Source organism: Sclerotinia sclerotiorum, genomic scaffold (genome assembly GCF_000146945.2).
Source record: "Sclerotinia sclerotiorum 1980 UF-70 scaffold_7 genomic scaffold, whole genome shotgun sequence".
In the NCBI taxonomy this organism is placed as follows: domain Eukaryota; kingdom Fungi; phylum Ascomycota; class Leotiomycetes; order Helotiales; family Sclerotiniaceae; genus Sclerotinia; species Sclerotinia sclerotiorum.
The window spans coordinates 441616-462250 of NW_001820829.1; the positions used below are offsets into that span (position 1 = coordinate 441616).

General features: G+C 42.6%; 10 protein-coding genes across 10 annotated transcripts; 4 read left to right on the plus strand and 6 right to left on the minus strand.

Moving 5' to 3' along the window:
- Positions 1-1917: 1917 nt before the first annotated feature.
- Positions 1918-2181, minus strand: SS1G_05762 (predicted protein; the record flags this gene model as incomplete). The annotated part of the gene is made up of 2 exons (XM_001592790.1): positions 1918-1978; positions 2015-2181. The coding sequence occupies 2 exons, from the start codon at positions 2179-2181 to the stop codon at positions 1918-1920; spliced, it is 228 nt and encodes a 75-aa protein (XP_001592840.1).
- Positions 2182-3348: 1167 nt separating this feature from the next.
- Positions 3349-4177, minus strand: SS1G_05763 (predicted protein; the record flags this gene model as incomplete). The annotated part of the gene is made up of 3 exons (XM_001592791.1): positions 3349-3552; positions 3724-3831; positions 4106-4177. The coding sequence occupies 3 exons, from the start codon at positions 4175-4177 to the stop codon at positions 3349-3351; spliced, it is 384 nt and encodes a 127-aa protein (XP_001592841.1).
- Positions 4178-5443: 1266 nt separating this feature from the next.
- On the minus strand, positions 5444-5878 carry SS1G_05764 (predicted protein; the record flags this gene model as incomplete). Its single annotated transcript, XM_001592792.1, has 3 exons — positions 5444-5575; positions 5607-5767; positions 5833-5878. 3 exons carry the CDS (start codon positions 5876-5878, stop codon positions 5444-5446), a joined length of 339 nt encoding a protein of 112 aa, XP_001592842.1.
- An 859-nt stretch (positions 5879-6737) lies between these two features.
- On the plus strand, positions 6738-8300 carry SS1G_05765 (predicted protein; the record flags this gene model as incomplete). The annotated part of the gene is made up of 3 exons (XM_001592793.1): positions 6738-6845; positions 6898-7800; positions 7878-8300. The coding sequence occupies 3 exons, from the start codon at positions 6738-6740 to the stop codon at positions 8298-8300; spliced, it is 1434 nt and encodes a 477-aa protein (XP_001592843.1).
- A 1342-nt stretch (positions 8301-9642) lies between these two features.
- Positions 9643-10612, plus strand: SS1G_05766 (predicted protein; the record flags this gene model as incomplete). The annotated part of the gene is made up of 4 exons (XM_001592794.1): positions 9643-9728; positions 9893-9997; positions 10409-10457; positions 10571-10612. The coding sequence occupies 4 exons, from the start codon at positions 9643-9645 to the stop codon at positions 10610-10612; spliced, it is 282 nt and encodes a 93-aa protein (XP_001592844.1).
- A 1033-nt stretch (positions 10613-11645) lies between these two features.
- SS1G_05767 (predicted protein) lies at positions 11646-12162 on the minus strand (the record flags this gene model as incomplete). Its single annotated transcript, XM_001592795.1, has 3 exons — positions 11646-11705; positions 11959-12045; positions 12106-12162. The coding sequence occupies 3 exons, from the start codon at positions 12160-12162 to the stop codon at positions 11646-11648; spliced, it is 204 nt and encodes a 67-aa protein (XP_001592845.1).
- Positions 12163-12782: 620 nt separating this feature from the next.
- On the plus strand, positions 12783-14991 carry SS1G_05768 (hypothetical protein; the record flags this gene model as incomplete). The annotated part of the gene is made up of 4 exons (XM_001592796.1): positions 12783-12791; positions 13199-13800; positions 14205-14281; positions 14465-14991. 4 exons carry the CDS (start codon positions 12783-12785, stop codon positions 14989-14991), a joined length of 1215 nt encoding a protein of 404 aa, XP_001592846.1.
- Positions 14992-15431: 440 nt separating this feature from the next.
- On the minus strand, positions 15432-15922 carry SS1G_05769 (predicted protein; the record flags this gene model as incomplete). The annotated part of the gene is made up of 2 exons (XM_001592797.1): positions 15432-15476; positions 15812-15922. 2 exons carry the CDS (start codon positions 15920-15922, stop codon positions 15432-15434), a joined length of 156 nt encoding a protein of 51 aa, XP_001592847.1.
- Positions 15923-16865: 943 nt separating this feature from the next.
- Positions 16866-18320, minus strand: SS1G_05770 (hypothetical protein; the record flags this gene model as incomplete). Its single annotated transcript, XM_001592798.1, has 1 exon — positions 16866-18320. One exon carries the CDS (start codon positions 18318-18320, stop codon positions 16866-16868), a length of 1455 nt encoding a protein of 484 aa, XP_001592848.1.
- A 366-nt stretch (positions 18321-18686) lies between these two features.
- On the plus strand, positions 18687-20503 carry SS1G_05771 (hypothetical protein; the record flags this gene model as incomplete). Its single annotated transcript, XM_001592799.1, has 2 exons — positions 18687-18942; positions 19002-20503. The coding sequence occupies 2 exons, from the start codon at positions 18687-18689 to the stop codon at positions 20501-20503; spliced, it is 1758 nt and encodes a 585-aa protein (XP_001592849.1).
- Between the last annotated feature and the right edge of the window lie 132 nt (positions 20504-20635).

Sequence of the window (20635 nt, forward strand, 5' to 3'; positions counted from 1 at the left end):
CTTTAATGTGGAAATTTGATTGAGTTAATGCATATATGAAATACTCATATTATTTTCTTGCTACCATTTCTCGTCATATTCTTCAGCACATTGAAGAACCGTATAGGAATGAAGATGATGAATGCGTGACCCTTTTGCTTCGCAATTATGAGTTTCCTGAATACTATGTATCAGTTCCAGCTCAGATCCTTGATCCTTCTTCTGATGGATGATATTTTTTAGGAAGGTAGATATTTGAAGTGGTGATTATGATTATATCGCGGATAATATGAATACAAGTATACAGTTATTGGTGATAGTGAAAATTGTTACAAAGGAAACGGAGAGAGAACTCTATATTCTACATTTAGCTATAGAGCGGTATATGAGCTGGAATAATATGATATTATTAGGTTTACTGAGCTCAATGCTATTTTTGAATTCTTCCTTTCTTGCTATATAAATGTCTATCTAGAAGTAGACGGTGGAATATCTTGACCGAGAATATCATACATATCACCTCAAAGAATCTACTGGGTATGCTTCGAACCTTAACAATAGGAAAAGAAAAGATGCTCACTTCATCATGACTGCCACTTCACCCTGACGATCTGAGCATTTTACGTACCTACCTACCTACCTCTCTTTACGCAAGTAATCCCATAGCAAAACATGCCTCAATTCCATCCACACATCCACACACCAAGAAACCCACCACAAAGAACAAATAACAAAAACATAAACAAAACACAAAAACAAACTATACCAAGACACAACCAAAAACACAGCACAATCACCCAAAACCCCAAAGACAACAAATAAGATTTTACAAAAATTAAAATCATCCACCCCTCCAATAAATCCACAACATCTCCACAATAACACGATAGATAACCTTATACACGGACCCAAATATCGATTACTCGCATAGGCCAAACATCGCGGATAAGAAAGAAAATGTAAGCAATATAAATCTATACGTCAAAGGTGGACCGAAGGGTTTCAAAGGAAAGAAAGGAAAGCGCTTGTTATAATTTCTGCCTCGAAGGATTTGTTTTTGTTTTTCTGCGCACGGAAGAGCCATGTTTTTGTGCCAAGGTTTTTTGGGTCACCTTGGTTCTTTAGTTCTTAGGTTACTGTACTTTCTTTTCTGTCGTTTGTTCGTTCTGATGGCATGTATTTAGAGTGTAGATATTGATATTGATTTTTTGCACGTGGCTTTACGTATAACTTGTTTGTATCGCGGTAGCTGTACATGTTGGTTTAAATCTATTGCAGAATTGAAAATGTTAGTTTTAGTTAACCAACGTTGTGGTGGTGCTGTTTCTGGGGAAGATGGGATGAAGTGGGGTGGAAGGAAGCTTGGACTTGGACATTGGATTCTGAAGGATCGAGCATCGACTATGTGTATATATCGCTTTATGAAGTTATTCTGAGATATTTTTGGTGAAATGGATTATGGTAGGGGTGTGATATCATGATTATGGGGATCGGTTGTGATGGCGGCGGAATGATGAATTTTGGTGGTAACCTTGGTGGAGTGGCTCGAGATTTCTGGGAAAGGAGGATCGTGAATGTTTCATAGTATTTGTATTCGTAAACTCCATGGTGAAAATTGTCTGGATTTATTGATTCTTTCTTTGTAAGACGAAATGAATGATGGAGTCTAACGGTATGGAGTATGTCGTGTAATGTGGCACAACGACTAATCGAGAATTTGAGTTGTGAAATGTCTGTTTTGAAGATATATTATCTGGGGTAATTTTTAACAGGTTTGACCCGAAAATGTGAGGTTCGATTGAAAGAAGAAAGAAATCTGGATATAATCCTTCAAAAGCCAAACCATCAGAGTAAATTAACATCATTTGAAGTTGGACTCCGACCCCAGTGGATTAGTAGGAGAGCCTGAACTTTCCTCATTTCTGAAACAAGCTCTATCTATTGCAAGGCATTATAGAGATTCGAGGGTGTGCTGTTGTTGGCTGTGGTTAAAGGTAAACTGGAGAATTAAGCTATCTTGTGATATGGATGTGACTTGAGTTTTCTGGGTTGCGTTGAGAAAGGCGACTGCAGTTGTGAAACATCTTTCTCATTTTGAGGGTGTGGTGATGTTACAACAGAGGTCATCAACCATGTGGCCACTTCTGTCTTAATGGATTGGGCTAGGAGTGCTTTCTTTTCCATTGAGTACCTAGGAGTCATCTTCACAGTGTGAATGTATTCTTGGTTGCAACATTTTTATTGTATCGCAAAATAGACATCTCGAGCTCGTATTCGTGACTGTCAGTACGAATGCATGGAGTATATATTTTTAGAGAACAATGTAAGATCTTACAAGAACTTTTGGATGTCTTATGAACAACAACGCAAGGGTTGTGATATGACGTCTCTTGTGGCAGTGCTAGTAACTGGTTTCCGTCAGCTTCTTCCATCCTTGAAGCTCAAGATGAATATTACTCTCAAAACCTCAAGCTTCACAGCCCCACTGACTGGGCGTAGAAACACGTTCTGTGGGGGAGGAGGTGGCACATAGGGTGTAAATTTGGGTTGTTATGTGCCATGTAGCAACATTAGCTTCAAAATCGTATGCTGTCCAATATTGCCATTGCCATGCAGATATCCTTGTTTTCGAAAGCTCAGGAACAGGTTATTGCCAAGTCATCAACAGGAGTTTCTATCACGGATCGATGCCATGCTTGTTAATTGCAATTCAGAATCTGGGGGCCATGAAGTCACTCATTTCTCAATTCGCACCATGTGTAGTTAAGCCTACCGATAAGAAGGTATATGGCAAGGATTATTTAGTGACTCGGGTAGAATGCCTACTACCACCTCAGGAGGAACAATTGATCCTTCAACGAAGTCAGCATACCAGGTGCTTACTGTATTCACATGGACTTTTTTGGGGCTTCTCGAGCTAACTATCTGCCGATGAATTCTTTCGTCAACGCAGCCTTATGGTAAGATATCCCACATCAGTAGCTAAGACACTAGGTGCATCGTGTCTTCATCTCGCATGAAACTGGTTGGTTGTTAAGCTTTTCCGTCACACCCGTGAGCATCTGTCTCATACCGACAGATTGGTAGAGACAAAAAGATCAAGCCTTTTTGGAGTATGCATACAGATGTAGTAGCCATCCTGACCGACCAAAGTCTCTAATAAACTGCTGATTTACACTGTCAAATCCTGGTTTTATTGGAGATTCTGGCGGTGTGCCCTTTTGCATCAATATCCGTAATTGAAAGAGGATGAGTGGTCTGGAATCTTACAAACCAAGGGACCGGATTGATTCGTCCTGCATTGCTGGAACAAGTGGTGGTGGTTCGATTAGGTGATGGGAAAACAACGGCTACATCTTCGTTCCCATTTCAGATTTCAGGGTTCAGATAGGTCTTAGATGACCACCTTTCTCCAGTATTATAGGCACACTGTCTTTTTCCCATTCTATACTCTCTCATTCGCTGAAGAATTACGAGCCGGAATCCTATTGATAAAGCTAGTACAAGTTCCAATCTCAGGGCGCTGCTAACTAGGATTACAGTTAGACTCTTATCGACCAAATATCTTCTCCACTGCATCATGTAGCATTGCGTCGTGGTGACAATTGATAATTATTCAGGGACGCGAAATGAGGGACAAAGTGGTCGAAATCGAGATGGAGTAAGTACCCAGTGTTTCTCTAGGCTAAGGACCTAGCATTCCATGATTTGGGGATTTCTCAGGCGATCGATACTATTGCATACGTGGCTGCGCATAGCATAATGCTCTACCTCCTTATGCTTAAGCCCCGAGTTCCACCCTGCCGGGCAAGGCCGTTGAATGTTACATTCGGCAAGAAATGAGCAATATATCTATCGTATGCCGTTTTAGTAAAATCTTACCACCCACACTTTATGGGCCGTTAAATTCGTGATTGTTATCTGCGGCGAGGAGTCAAATGCGAAATTGATGATATATTTTTACTGCAAAGATAGGAATATGAAAGCACCACCTCAATAGCAGGATTCATGATCGGCGGAAACAGAGAAATCAATGCTCCATACTCCTCTATCATGCTGGTGAAGGGAGAAAATCACAATGCATCTTTCGAAACCTATCCGTCCGGATCCGAGTTCATTGGCCCACAGTGGCCTTCAGCTGACGCTCCGTACAGAAAGTAGAAGGTTGGTTACGGAAGGTATTTGCCTGTTTCGGCATGTTTTTGCATGTTTTTGCGTGTGTCGTTACCGACAGTCTGGTTCAGTCTAGCAGGGATAAAAAATTGGTTTTCGAACTTCGACCACTCAAAACCCTAAAAATGATGAGACCGAGTAGATTTACTGGTTAATGGGTTAATAATGAGGTGATCAACTAAACCTATTTTAGAATCCTGTGCAAGTCGTACCTTCCTTTCCAATTCCACCCAGAGAGAGAAGTTGGATTTTGTATTTGGGATTTTAGATTTTTCCGTCTTCAACCCTAGGGAGTAATTCGTGCGTGTGTGCGTGCGTGCGTTTGTGCTTATGTTCGATTGTTTGTTCGAATTCTGACAGACTTTTAATTGACGCGGCTGTACACAAAAGCCAACAAGCCAACGGCGTCAAATGCGCTTCTTTGTATCCCCTACATTCAGCTTAGGCATATATGAGTCGTTTATCGTCTTTTAGTGCCTTGTAGCTGAATTCTAGGCTCGCTAGGAGATAGGCTGTGTGTAACGTTCCGCAACTCCTTTTATCTTTGAAATGAATTTCAACTAACGACTAATGCAGTGTCAATCACAAAAGATAAATTAGAGTCGATAAGATTGGAGACTTGAGAGTCCCGAGTCGGTTGCTAGGATGTTAAAGGGAAGAAATTGGAAACAGGGGGTTCGGACAAGCAAGAAAAGTCGAGATCGGGGGCTCCACAGTCTGGGGGCATCTCGGAAGATGGGTCAAAAGCTACAGACAAAAAAGTGTCAATCACTCTTCATTACCTCCTTCATCGCCAGCATCATGCCTTGAGGTGCCGTATTCCGTATGTAAATATGGTGTGCAAACGGCATGTAGCTCATGTAGTCCCGTCCGGATTGGGCATTAATGATGTTTATTTTATATCAGCACTAGATACATAAGGAAGCTCGATGGAAAGTGCATTCGCTTCGAGATCGTCCGGAAGAACATTATTGGGTCTTTTAGATGATGGATCCGTAACTTATTAATTAGCACATCCTTTTAGGCTAGGCAGGATGGTCAATTAGTCAATTGTCTAAAGACGCTAATGCACAACCTCAGAGTTGTGATTCTCTCAGACTGACAAAAAATCCACCAAAGTCCCACAAAAGGCGCGCGGTTCGAAAAGTTGTTCGCTTCGCTTGATCAACCATCCATCATTCAATCCATCATATGAACTTAACAAGGCTCTATTTCCTCCTCCCCACCACATCTCTCCACCTACTTTCGCATAGGCCGCTCTTCAGGCTAATCATTCTCACAGGCTCTCCTTTTATCGAGCTTCTGATTTGCTCATATCCCGAGTACTTTTTGACCCCGGCCATGGAAGAGGAACCGTTACCGTACCCTCGGGATCAAGCACCTTGCTACTTTGATTCAATACCGTTACAATGAACTGGCATCCCTTGCTAGATTCAGCAAGGCATGAAACATACCCCGTCAAATGCCAGGCTCCAAAGAGATTTTTCCACGGAAAGCTGTGCTGACTCGATTTCATGGAAACTTAGACTCTTGCGGAAGGTTAAGTCCCCCAGTGACCGTGGTGCCAAAGTATGTCGTCTGGCTGCCCGGTGGCCACAAAATATGTCCTCTATGCCTGTGTCACAGGATGTGCTCCCTGCAGCAAAGACCCAGAATTTTATCTCCTACCGAGGTACACACAGGCAAGGCCTGAGAACAATTTCAAATAAATACGATTGCAAAACATATTTATTTCATCCGAAAATCACCGACCCAATGATCTCTTGATCATAAAATGAAAGATTTCGTAGAACATCTGCCGTTCGGTCCGGACCCTTGAGATCGATCCATTCCCTACAACATAGTGCACAGTGCGCATAGCCTAAAATTTTAACCTTAGGCTCTGCTTTGACTATCTCATCATTCTCATGAAGACGATAATGAAATTTAACATGGGTAACTGACAAGGTTGTGTAACAACACCAGCCGCCGTTGCACGCGCTGGGGTGCTCTGTACTTCTTAATTTTTAAGCTTGAAGTACCACTATACTCAAATGGGATAGCAATAATTAAAAGCTAAGTCGGCTAAGACTCCCAGCGCTCAACTCACATTTGCTACCAAGTACCGTGGAATCCCCCTCATATCCCGGCGGCTACCCCCTCCCCTGCTCACACGCATATCCCACTTTGTTTAGTCTAAGGCGCTACCTTGTTCCTGCTCACTGCCACCTATGGTCCCCGGCCCAATGAGTGACCAGGGCTGAGTTTGCTGTGCCTCTCACTCTGTTTAGACTTATAGGTACTGGTTGGCATAAAAAAGAAGTCATCGATCTTCTACTTGCTAGTAAGGCTTCTATCTTTGATTCGACATTGTCAGGCAGATCGATACGATTGTGACTATATAATTACGCCTCGCCGAATAACTTTTAAATGCTTGACATATATTCTGGTAAGACCCCGTCTCTCCTGTGTCGATCTCGTTTATCCTCTCTCCATTTATTAAGCTTTTTGTACCAGCTCCTATTCCTTCTCCTACATTCTTCGAAGACTCTCTTCCTGTTGAATCCCCTACTATTTTCAAGAAGCCTCTTCTACCGCGTCTCAAGATGACTACTATGGGGGAGCCTGCCTTTGGTGGCGGCCATAATTTCCCTCAAAGTGCTGGCCACTCGAGCAATAGAGCTTCAGATATTCCTTGGACACCTTACAGTGCTGTATGTTTATCTTTATCATGACACGAGTAGCAGCCTCTAATCAGAATTGTAGGTTTCATCATTTAATCTTCCGGCTCATTACGATTCATCTTTAATCACCCCTATTACAATGGCGCCATCGCCAAATATCTCTTCAAGGCCAGCACCCACAGTCAGAGACAGAGATATCAAATTATCACCATCCATGGAATCCCCAGGTTATCCACTTTTTGGCGGGGGCGAGGACGACTTCGGGTCAAGACTTGATGCCGCACCCATGAAACAAAAACAACCAAGTTCCAATAATTCAAAGATTCCCACCAGCGAGTCCAACTATCCCATTCCTCCTGTCCTTTACGATAATAACCCATTTTTTGGTGCATTTGGAGTTTCTTCTACCCCAAAATCTGGACGATCAGCCGATTTGACATCTCCAAATATGAACACTAGCCCTCGAAATACATCTTCAAATGCCATGAATGCTAATCTAAAAACATCACGTCATGCCACACCGGATCAAAGTCCTGGAAGCTACAAAGTAAATAACTCCGCGCCAATATTAATCGCTCCCAACCCAAACACAATGCGGCCTGCAACCAGACCTGGAGATGTGCCATACAGGGACGGTTTGTCCTATGGTCGTCATGATTCGATGAATTCTATGCATTCGATTTCCACGTCAATGACTTCCTATCATTCGACACCACATCACCATTCCGAGCAACAAGTTGCCCCGCTGCCTGCTCGAAGGAAGAGAAAGACTCCTCCCACACAAATGGATGGGGAAATTAGTTATTCGGGACCGATTAACCACGAGGAACAAGTTCTCATGCAACTTTCAGAAGTCGATGGCCTTCCTTGGAAAGAAATTGCCAAAGAGTTCAATGCGAGGACGGGCAAAAGCATGAAAGTGCCAGCTCTGCAAATGCGCAAGAAGAGACTATGCGAACGTCTCCGTATTTGGACCGATTGCGAGGTACATCCCTAGCTCATTATGTATTTTGGCCAGATCTGTTGTTAATCCAAGCGACGAAGAAGCTAACAAGAGGTTAGGAGCGAGCTTTGACACTTGCTTGGGAAGACTACGATAGAGCGAAATGGGAAGAAATCGCGAAAGGCATGATGAGGCACGGAGTCCAAGAGAAATGGAGCAAGGAAGCCGTCCAAAGGAAATTCAACGAAATGTTCCCTCCCGACGATCGATCATACGGACCATCAGACTATGCACTATCTAGGCATGCCGAGGACATGCAATACGAAGTGAAGATGGAACCACGAACACCATGGCCAAATCACGATGAGAGAGATAGTGAAATTCACAGTCTCACGGATGAAGAGCAAGCATTTGTAGATGAGTTGAGGAGTGAAACTGCAAGTGATGCCAGTTCGCTCCATTTTCAACAGCATCAACACCAAGAGATCATGTATGCACAACGACATCAGCAGAATCATCAGGAGGTGTGGGCGGGAAACTAAGTATGGGCTCAGTTAAAGGATTTGAGGATGGCAGATTTTAGTGTCGTTTACATTTTTCTACACTTACTTGCAATTGAAGTTCTTGTTTCTGAGGGTTTTGGGTATATATATATGTGTGTATGACAATCTTCTGTGGAATATTTGGCTGCACTTATATTGTGTAGGACGAACGTAAAATCGGGTTTACAGGTAGGCCAGCAATAGAGACGAGTCTCGGGGCGGCAAACATTTGACATTATCGTCATGAGGGTTTTCTTTTCTTAGAGTAACCTATATATATTCATTGTATAAATTTAAACATAATCTCAAATAAGCAGCTCAATGTTTCATTTGCAATATATATCTATCCATCTATCACTTTTTAACCAACACGGAAATCGAATACTTACAACTTTATCAACAACACTTGAATTATTTCCACAATATCATCCACAAAAAAACAACCTATGAAGCAAAACGTCCACGAAAGATAAAAATTCCCACACCCTCAACCCCCCCCCAAATCAAGTGACATATTCCTCATGCGGGCAAGCATGCACGCGCAAACATCAGATAAATCCCCTGTACCTTCCTTGTAAGGCTGGAAACCAACCGTTTTTCCCGATTAATGCGAGTCATACGTACCCGAGTCATACTGGGCGTAATTTCTAAGCCGTAATTAACGCCGATATTCATTTTCTACCCGCTTCATTCGGGATTTCTTTCTTATCTTTGCTTGCTAATTATCCGGTGTTTTGTTTGTGGCAAAAAGATACGGTGGATAGAGAACCCCATTTTTTATTTGGTTTTATCTTATTTTATTTTTATTTTTTGGGATATTTAAGTACAGGTATGTCATGCACATCACTTAGCATTCTCAGTAATATGAATTTAATGTGTGGATTTTTTAATTCTAGTTTTCTTAGTTTGGTTTTATGTACCCCTGCTACTGTACACCAACTGTTGGAATCGAGCACTTGCAATTGCAACACCGCGGCGTGGAAATCACGCAGGCGAGGGACACATAAGCACTATCATGGGCCATGATCCATCTCAAGCCGCTTTTCCGCCGCTTAGTGCTGCGTTTTGTTGGAGTGGTAGTTTGTTTTTTCTAGTTCGGGGGTGATAAGGGTGAGATATGAGGAGCTAGAGAAGGTTGGGGATTGATGGGTAGATTTATTGGCTCTAACGGTTTCTTTATCATGGTTGTTGGGTTTTGTGCTAGATTTCTCTTTCGGGTTTGTGATGAGGAGTTGGGGATATGGATGGATGTGTCTCTGGAAGTGTTACCTGTCATGTGTAGAATGTGAGATGTGATTATTAGGAGATTAGAACTTGTTGGGAGGGAAGGTGAAATAGGAAAATGTCTCACTGCAGCATAAGTTACATATCCAAGACTGTATTTAGCTTTCTATTGGATTTGACTTGGGCTTTTATGGCCTACAAGGTGTAAGTGAAAAGCTAATTAATCATGCAAAATGTGGATTCATCCACCTAGTAAGGTTATCTAATTGGTAGACAAGTATACTTCATTTCAGGATAGGTACGAAGGTTATATTAGTGAATGAGATCTTCTCACAATTTTCGTGGAAAAAGACTGAAGTAAAATACAGTAGAAATGCTAGAATGTATATCGACGGCCGAGAAATCCACACAGATACCGACAAGAATAGTCTTCAGAACCAACAAATTACCCAACTAGCTAAAGATACGGGGCTGTAGATACCAAATATCTCAAATAATCCGGTATAACTTTCCCTTTCTGATATAAATTCAATCTGCTGCGCCATTAAAATGAAAGCTCGCGAGTTCTTTCTTGAATGGCGAGTAGATATGTATAGCAAATATTCCAAAAGAGACTAGTACTACTAGAATAAACTCAATGTGATTTTTCCCCTTACACTAAACTTCAAATAGTATCTCGGCCTCGAGGTTTCTAATCCACGGACCGTAACCAAAGAGGCACAGAATAGATAGTCACAATCAACCCTATCAACAATACGCCTTTAAACCCAGTAGACCATGTGCAAGCGAGCATCATAACCAAGGTATTCGAATTCTTCCCAGCCATTGTTTTCAGGGTCTCAAAGCACACATTATTTACTTATTACTTTGATACGGAAACTTAGCAAGTGGATCCAGGAAACAGAGTGGAAGGGCGAAGAAATAGTCTCGGTTGTAAGATTAAGTGTGAGAGGGCGTCAAATAGGAGGAAAAACGGTGATTTTTTGAGACAATCACGTATGAGGTTCTCCTTCTGGTTGCTTAGTGGCTGATTTCACGGTGTCTAGCATGATCGTGCTTTATGTAAAGACACAGGAGTTTGGGCTTGATTGGATCTGAGGAGGAAATTAAATAAATAGTATTGCTATGCTATATCCATCACTCTTGCATAGACCTTCTTAGTGTGTGGACTAATCACAACCTCATAATAGTGTCTAGTACCCACCGTTTCGAATAGCATTTTCCCCTTTGGCACAAACTCATTGTTTTTCCTCCCTACCCCGCGCCCAGAATTCCACAAACAGCAAAGGCTGGCCCTAGACCATATCACACCCGGCTTAACGAAGCGTAACACATAAACGAGTATTGTAAAAGCAAAGTTCACCGTGAATTCATCTCGCGTCCGCAGGTGCTACAAAACCATGTTAAATCATGCATACTCTAGCTAGATTCCGAAGTGACAGTCACTCTTTACTCTCAACCAAGCCGCGCCATCAAAGTCGTGAAACTACGAAAGTGATCATAATACGGTTATACAATTGTGCTATCCCTGATTTCGTATAGTGAAGTGATTACTTTATCTGTCGAGAAATGGCCATACGGTTACTGCAGCCGATGCAATCCCCTCATTTTACTTGCATAAACAATTCGCCTATCATTTCTGATATCTAGTGCTTACAACGGAAGGGGAAGCGGCCATACAGTATTGATATACTTTGCGCGTGAGAACAATACTTGTTTCCCGATTCGGCGCCCTGACCCTTAATTGTGGATTAGTGACCGTTTATTTTCAACGCATACGCAGATATTTGCTTTTCAAGTTATAATTAAAGACTACAATGGACTTGACGGATAGTATTATTCCAGGGCAGTGCATGTGCTATCTGAGAACCGCTGACTAGTGCCGAAATTTGACTAACTTCACGAATACGCGCGGCACCGAGGAGATAGGGGTTTGTGGATGTGATTTGAGGGCGTTAAGATATGTGAACTTTAATTGGTTTGAATTTTTCTGCTATTTATCGAAGCTTACATGGCCTTTGACTCGAAATCCGTTGACTAGCTTGGATCGCCTCCATCCGAATTCCTTGCAAACGTTAGCTTCTTATTGTGGTAACGACACGTAACAAGGATTGATGAAATCTAAGCACGACGACGATGCAACTCTATTCGATCAACAATTGGCACTTGTGATGTAAAATTCTGTGAGACATTCACAGTTTAGTGTTTGACATAAATGATCATCTCCTCTTTCCGTAGCCTGCACTAGCTCAACGCTATCCACTCACTTGACCTTAGTGATATGTCGGTCTCCTTAAAAGAACCGGTTCATAACCTTTCGTGCCGAATACAAAAATATAATTTGTTTCTGACACAATACCAGAACTTATATTCGCATTCGCTACACAAATAATGCGATTTGTGATGAGTCCTATAGTTGGATCACTTGACGTACAAGCCCGACAATCGGGTTCGAAGATAAGCCTTTTGGTTTATCCCATCTCGTCTTCGCCAATTCCTGCTTTTCATTGTAGTACTTGTGCTTTACATACCATTCCACAGCATCTGACAATCATATTACTATCCCCCAAGCTTTACGTACTTCTCTCGCCCTAACATCATTGCCCGTACGATCAACTACCTTTTTCGCATAATCCATTCTGATATTACAAGACTTCCAACCCCTGCAATCATTCACCAAGTTGAAAAAAACTCGCCTCCCTTTACAACATTCTGCAGTGTAACTTCAGGCTGAGTTTGATCTCGGTCAAAATCACGACATACAACCTTGGATAACTTCAATATCGAATCATCAGTTCCATGATGCTTATCTTGATTTGAATTGATATGAAAGTTAGACTCGGACACCTCGCGTGATTCCAACAGCGAGAATTTCGCATTCGCTTGAGTCTTGATGTGCATCTCAACCATCACTTTTTTGAATATGGAGATCTATCTTTGATTTCACTGGAGAAGTTTGGTTCCAGAAACTCGGATTTTCATACCTCTTTCTCTCGTAAACCCCCAAGGTGATTTATTTCCCATATGACGAGCTGCGTCTTAATGGTTCTGGCTCAAAAGTCAGATATCGATGCATCACATTTCCATCTCAGAAACGCATTCAAAAACATGAATGTGAATGGCCTCCCCACTTACAAATTCCCTTCCCATCTTCCGATTTTCCAAAAACTTACAAACTTTGAGCTATCATATTCTCATGCCCATTCCATAAATGTAATCGGAGATATCACCGAGTTCGATGCATCATATTTGCGGATTATGAGTGTTGTTAGTAGAGCTACGCCCAATCCCGAACTTATTTGGTAAAGAACTAAAGCATATATTTAAGTATTCTTTTAATGAATATACTTGTGGATATCGCGCTTAGAATTCAAAGTGTCTTCTAATGTCTTTCGCCAAGGGAAGATGTTGTAGGCTTTTATATACGCACCCTAAGTGATCATCAAATACTTCTTATAGACTTTTTAACATAATAAAGAATAAAAGAATTATTTTAATAATAATTAAGAAAAATAGTTTAGATTTAATAGATTTAATAGATTTAATAGATTTAATAGATTTAATAGATTTAAATAAAATAAATTGGATTAACTGAATAGATCTAAATTCAATAAATTGAACAAGTTTCAAGTTAAATTTATTTATAATATTAATTGATAATTATATTCGAGCAGGAGGATGTCGCTGAGGACGACTCAGTGAGCGATTCGGTTTTGGCAGAGGCCAAAGCAGAATTCCGGCACTACATTTGCAAGAACCTTCCGTCTCTGCCATTGAATACGAGCCCAGACACTTTTTCCGAGGCAGTGAACAAGGCATATAAGGAAAAGGTCGAGCCTCCACCTCTAGCCGACGCCGCGACAGCAAAACAGGGCCGTGCTGTTACTGTAGCCGATGTGTTGTTGAGAGCACACATTGGAACGGCACGGTTGGCTGTCGAAGCCCTGCAAGCTCCAGGAAAGCTACCTGAACTTTTTGCAAAGACGGAAGACATTTTGCTCCCATATCTCGATGCCTTGCATGGTGCAAAGATGAACTCCAATAACTACAAGATATACCTGGAGCTGACACAGAAATTCGAGCATCGCTTCTTCGAGGACATGAATGCGCTTAATGTCCTGGCTCCTGACCACATAACTCGCGTGACCGAGTATGTCCCTCAGATTGTCCCCTTCATTGAGAAGATTGTGGCAAACGGTTTCGGTTACGCTACGCCCGACGGCTCCGTATATTTCGATATTGACTCCTTTGAGAAGGCTGGGCACAGCTACTCCCGGTTGGAACCGTGGAACAAGAACGACCGTGCCCTCCAAGCCGATGGTGAAGGTTCACTGTCCAAGGGAAGGTCAATGAAGCGGAGCGAGAATCATTTTGCGCTGCGGAAAGCTAGCAAGCCAGGCGAGCCAGCATGGCCGAGTCCATGGGGTCATGGGCGGCCAAGATGGCATATTGAATGCTCTGCTATGGCCTCCAAAGTGATCGGGAAGACGATAGATATTCATTCCGGAGGCGTCAATCTTCGTTTCCCTCACCATGATAACGAACTAGCACAATCGGAAGCTTACTGGTCGACTCCGGGCTGCCAAGTGCAGTGGACAAATTACTTCTTTCACATCGGGCGGCTGAGGTAAAGGGTTTCGAATGCCGATTTCGTCGTACAAAGGCGCTAACAGATCGTAGGATTCGAGGCTTGAAGATGAGCAAGAGCCTCAAGAACTATACGACCATTAAAACTGTTCTCTCCCAAAAGGAGTGGAGTGCACGTTCTCTTCGAATTTGTTTCCTTCTTGTGCCTTGGCGGATGGTATTGAGGTAACAGATGAGCTTATGAAGGCCGTGGTCGGCTGGGAAGGCAAGCTCAATAACTTCTTTCTAAAGAGCTTGGACCTCTGGAAACGTTCCAGTCCCAACTACAGCAATATAGGAGCTTAGCATCGCAGACCAGCAATTATTAAGTGCCCTGGATAAGACCAAAGCCGATGTCGATACAGCTCTCTGTGATTCCTTCAACACCTCAGCTGCCGTGAGAATTCTCTCTGATCTTGTTACCAAGTTCAACTCGGCAGAGGCACTTTCAGATCAGACAGTCATCTTGCTCGCCCGGTGGATAACACGTATCGTCACCATATTTGGTCTGGATCCCGAGGGAGATCTCAGCAACCTTAATCGTATAGGGTGGTCAGGCCTCGATATTCCCGCGCCAGAAAAGTCGTATATCTACCCTGTATCTCAATTGCGTGACAAGATTCGAATGTTGGCCTGTTCCCGCTCGGTCGATTATACAGCTATAGCGAAGCTCGCTGACGGAATTACGATTGCAGTGTCAACACCAGTAGTCGAGTCCTCCAAACCATACGATCAGGTGCTGCAGCAGTTCCGCACCAACGTCAAGGACCTCGCGGCTCAGCGAGCGCCGGCAAAAGACCTGCTCGCCTTATGCGACCAGCTCCGCGATATACACCTCTGAAACCTAGGCATCTATCTCTAGGAGCGCGACAATTCCCAGCCTGCTTTGGTACGATGCCTTGATAAGTTGCTCATTGAGGTGCGCGCGGAGCGGGAATCAGCTGGTACTGCGAAGGCGAAGGCCAAGCTAGAGCAGGAGGCTAGGGAGGGTGAAAGGGAGAAGGAACTGCGCGAGCGCGCCAAGGTCCACCCCTTACTAATGTTCAGGACCTCGGACAATTACTTGGAATGGGACGAAAGCGGCATCCCGACTGTGGACGTAGCGGGGAATGTAGTGTCCAGGAATAGGCGCAAGAAGCTGGTTAAGGAGTGTGAGCTACAGAAGAAGAGGCACGAGGAATGGATAGCGATACAGCAGGCAGCATACAAAAGATGATTTCGAAAATGGCAATGCCTACTTTGGTGAAAGTGTACTTTTTTACCAGTGTCTCTATTCCCAGGTCAGGTCAAGGTGACCCACAACGTTGAAAGAGTGTTTTTCATTGGCTACGCATAGATAAATGAGTGACAATTACAGAAGAAACGAAGATTAATTTAGGCGCAACACGATGTTGGATCGTGACTTTATGCTTCTTTCCGCCGCACTATGAACTACTCTAGCGTCCCCAACGAAAATACCAGAATCCGATACTTATCGTAGTCTTCATACCCTTCAAAAATGACAATGATCATCGCAACACTCACATTTCCATGCCGAGGAGCAATGTTTACATTGGCTTGCGTGAGTAATCATCAGGACTGAAGCAGGGAATAACACCACTGGACACTAGTATCCATTGTTTAGATAAGGCGCAGCATGGGTACACAAGTAGTATACTTACGGAAGTTACTACATCATAATATCCGCAGCTATTATCTCCTTTCTGTTCATCCAATATACTCAGAACTATGTTGTATCTAGGCCAGTTGATCATATCCTCAATGTTCGGCATATTGATCATTTCAGGTTCTATATACTGTTGTATGTATATAGTATAGATAAAGCTTTGGAGCAGATATCCATTTACTGATATAGTTCGAAGCTAAATGAAAAAGCAAAAGCTTAGAAGGTATTAATAAACAGTAGTATTCAAAGAGATATCTCGCCCTTATATATACTATTGAGCTAGTTGATATTGTGTACTATATACTATAAGCAAAATTAATAATTATGCTGAGTATTATTAGTTAACCGCAATTACGGCTTTCAAATGATTGACACCTCAATAAATGTTGAATATTAGGTTTGCTTCATTAAAGTATTCTCATCTCATATCTAGCAATTCATTTCTCATCTTTCCTTCGTAAACACACCTCTTATTCCTAAACTATACAATTCACCAAAACTTATTCATATAATCTCATTCCACTTTACCCTGGATATCCCGTGTATTACCCCAAAAAATACAAAGATACAAAGGTACAAAGATACAAAGGTACAAAGGTACAAAGATACAAAGATTTCCCCTTTACAAGCGAACCTTCTCAAGGTCACACAACCTTATCGACCTTTTAACGTCACTATCATTATCAACATCATAACCATTGTTCGATCCCGTTCAATTATATACAAAATCGAAGATAAACCACTATCCACCATCCAGCATCTCTCATATTCATAATTATTATTCACAATCGAATTGTCAAATATTTATTGTGTTAACATGATATGCGCACCTGTGCTGTGCTGTCTATTTGTATATGATATGTATGAGAAGAAAAGAAATGAAGAATCTGTCGGATAAATAGCGTGTATTTCATTTGTACTTCTGATTTTTAGAAAGGCATTGGGACTCCTCTTATTTTTGAAACACGCATAACCAACAGCTGTATTACTTTTAAAAAGAACCAAGAAACTATCATATCATTATCAAGAAAAATTATCCCATCCATCTACTATTCAGCTTCACTCCCACTAACCTCTGGTTCACTCTCCCCCCCACCCCCTTCATAAACCATACCCTCTAATCCATCCGTCTCTCCTCCCAACAACGGTGCTCTCTCCCGTTCCTTCCTCATAAAATGACTTCCTAAACTAATCCCCAACACACTCAATCCATGCACCATCGTACTTCCCAATACCACAAAACAAACCACGGGCCAAATAATCCAAATAGCCTTTGTATCCTCGTCCACTGAGTCTGATTCGTGAGGAAACCTTGGCGTGGGAAGAGGAAGCGAAGTACCTGTTTCGAGTTGGGCTCTCGCTTCAATAGCAAGGAATAAAGCGCCTACGCCCATAGGTCCAAAGTGGCCCGCAAAGAGAGCTTCGCGATACGTGCGAATATCGGGGATGAAAGGTTTGGTAAGGAGAAGGATTGGGATTCTGCGGAAAAGGAGTACGAGGATTAAGAAAAGGATGAGAGTCCAGGATTTAATGTTTGGGGTGATGGTTGATGGTTGAAATTGATCCCAAGGGATAATAGAACCAAAGTACACGAACATAGTGGAGTTGAGGATATGATCTACAATGACTGGAAAAGCTACTGTTTTGGTTTTCTTGGAGAACCATCCGTCATGCGCGAAACCAACACCGGCGCCGAAAGCGACTAGGAAATCGTCCGAGCCGAGAATTGATCCTATACCAATTGAGAGAATTGCGAGAAGAAGATAAAATACTACAAAAGATGGTCTAGATATATACTCGCGAGTATCGGAAAACCTTAGTAGTCGATTTGCGATGTTTCCGAGTATGAGACCTGTTATAATGCCAAGTGCACATTGCCACAGCAGCGTGATGGTTATCCATTCCTTGATGGCTTCACCGGGACCTCCATGAGTGGTAAAAATCACCAAGCCGATATAGATGAATGGAAAGGAAACCCCATCATTGCATGCCGACTCAGCAGAAAGAAGATGTCGGATACGTGGAGGAACTCGTTTACTGAATCGAGATTCCGAAAGGACCGAGTTAGCAAGAATGGGATCAGTTGGCGAGAGACAAGCCCCTATAATCAGAGCTGTAGGTACAGTTGTCTGGAAAATGAAGCATGCAAAAAATGAAGCGATGGCCCAAGAAAACGTCATAACTGGACCCAATAGACAAAGAACGGATTTCCAATGTCTTTTGAAATAGTGTTTGGGAAGCTCTATTCCTACAGCAAAACATTGAATGCCTACTATCACACGAGTGATTTCTTGCATAATTTCATCATCGAATCCCCATTGCCTTGGGGTGAGTACTTTGAGTACATATGGGCCAAGAATGATGCCGAATAGGACGGCGAGAGGAGGCTCTGAGAGATGAAGATGATCGCGGATAAAGTTTGAGAAGAGAGCATATATTATCAAGAATAAAGGAAGGAAAAGATAGGTTATATGTGGAGGATTTGGTTCCAATTGATCCCACATCTTGAAGTTATAATGGGAAATTACAGCTTTTTCTCTGTGTATGGGTAAGGTTATGGCACCGTCGATGGATCTGAGCTGCCTTGATGGCGAGTTGACCTTGGAGCTGTACAATAAGGATCAAATTCCAATGTTTATCTATAAATGGAAGCAAATTATAAGCAAAATAGAAATATCAGATATTGACGTTGAAAAAAGAACTTCTCCATGCTTGGCAGAGTAGCTCCAATTCTCAAAATCACGGGTACGTCATCGTGGCGTTTGTTTTGTTTGGATCACGTGCTTCGTCAACAACCTCAAACAACCATTGATCAATCAACCAGAAGAACGCGACAAAAAACAACCGAGTCATTCCTCATTTACATAAGCATGTCTTCTGTAAAAGCAACCTCATATCTCCCGTACCACGAGCCAGATATCGTTACTATCCTGGTTCAATCTTCATTCCTCCTCGTTCTTAATATCGTGAATCACGTCTTCGACAATCTCATATTCTGCGGCCTCATCGGCCAAATCTTCATTGGTGTCGCTTGGGGGACACCAGGGGGTAAACTATTTGATGAGGGAATTGAACATGTTGTTGTACAACTCGGATATCTTGGACTAATCCTCTTGGTTTATGAAGGTATTTGCTAGAATCTTAAGCTCCATCAATTCACATCAGCTGATACTAATACCTCGTAGGTGGGCTTCAAACTAAATTTTCCGCTTTAAAAGCAAACGCTTTCCTCTCTGCGGCTGTGGCTTTAACGGGCATTGCCGTTCCTATTGCACTATCATTCAGTCTTCTATCTCTTGCTTCTGCCACACCGCTACAAGCCTTTGCCGCAGGTGCAGCACTTTGCTCTACTAGTCTAGGCACTACATTTACAATCCTAAACACGAGTGGACTCACAACCACTCGTTTAGGAGTTGTCCTCACTAGTGGAGCAATGTTAGATGATGTCGTAGGTTTGGTAATGGTGCAAGTCATCTCAAACCTTGGTGGGGGTAACTTCACTCCTATCACTGTTGTTCGCCCTATTGTGGTGTCTATCGGCCTTGGAGTTGCAGTGCTAGTCACTTGCAGGTTCATTGCTAAGTCTGCTACTTTGTGGTATAACTCTATGGCTAAAGCAAGGAAAAATGGGCTGATAACAAAAATTATTGGCAGCGCTTACGCCCCAGTATTGATTCATACAGCAATTCTCTTAGGCCTGGTCACTGGTGCAACGTATGCAGGGACCTCAAATCTATTCGCGGCTTACCTGGCTGGAGCATCCATTAGTTGGTGGGACAGTGAAGTTCCAAAGGCTCTCCCTCCTGCGACTCTTGCTACGTCTGGCGGTGAGGAGCACAGTGCGAACACGGAAGGCGAAGATGAAGCTCCATCAACGCAAACATCGCCAAATGCTGTCAACAAAACGACCTCATCGTCTGACTCCACTTCTGTCGTCGTTCATGCATCTACATCAGGTGTCAAGACATTTGATTATTTTTATGGATCAGCTCTACATCGCGTATTCAAACCCCTATTCTTTGCCTCGATCGGCTTCGCCATCCCTATTACCAAGCTCTTTTCAGGGCCTATCATCTGGCGTGGCATCATATACACTATTTTAATGCTTCTCGGCAAACTCGTTACAGGACTATGGCTTGTTAGACTCTCCGGTCCTATCTTTCCCAACTTTCCCTTCAAGTCTAAGATTAAGGCTGCGAAGAACATGAAAGGAAAGAAAGTCCCTGGAAAAAGTACGAAAAGTGCTACTAACCAGACGGAAGGGGTACAACTACAAGGCATGTCTAAAAATATCACTGAGACATCTAATACAACTCAAACTCCCGCTACAGCCAACGAAGGACGGAAACGTACCGAAAGCGTTAAAACAAAACATATCAACCGTCCGCTTTCGCTCTACCCAGCTGCCATGCTCGGTACTGCCATGACCGCACGCGGAGAGATTGGGTTTTTGATCGCATCCCTTGCAGAAACAACGGGTGTATTTTCTTCCACGACTTCAATGGAAACTTCACAATCTTCTGAAATTTATCTCATCACCACATGGGCCATTCTGCTCTGTACAATTATTGGACCTCTGAGCATAGGCACACTCGTTAAGAGAGTTCGACGACTAGAACGTGATTTGGCGGCGAAAGGAGGGAACGGCCGAACAGAGGGACCCTTGGGTATTTGGGGCGTTTTTTAGATTGTGAGGTTTCATAAGCTCTCGATATAGATGAGAACTATTGTTTTTTTGGGTGATTTACACGGTGGGATATAAATACCTTTGGAATACCAGACAGATTTCAGTATTTAGAAAATTATTAGTATTAGTATC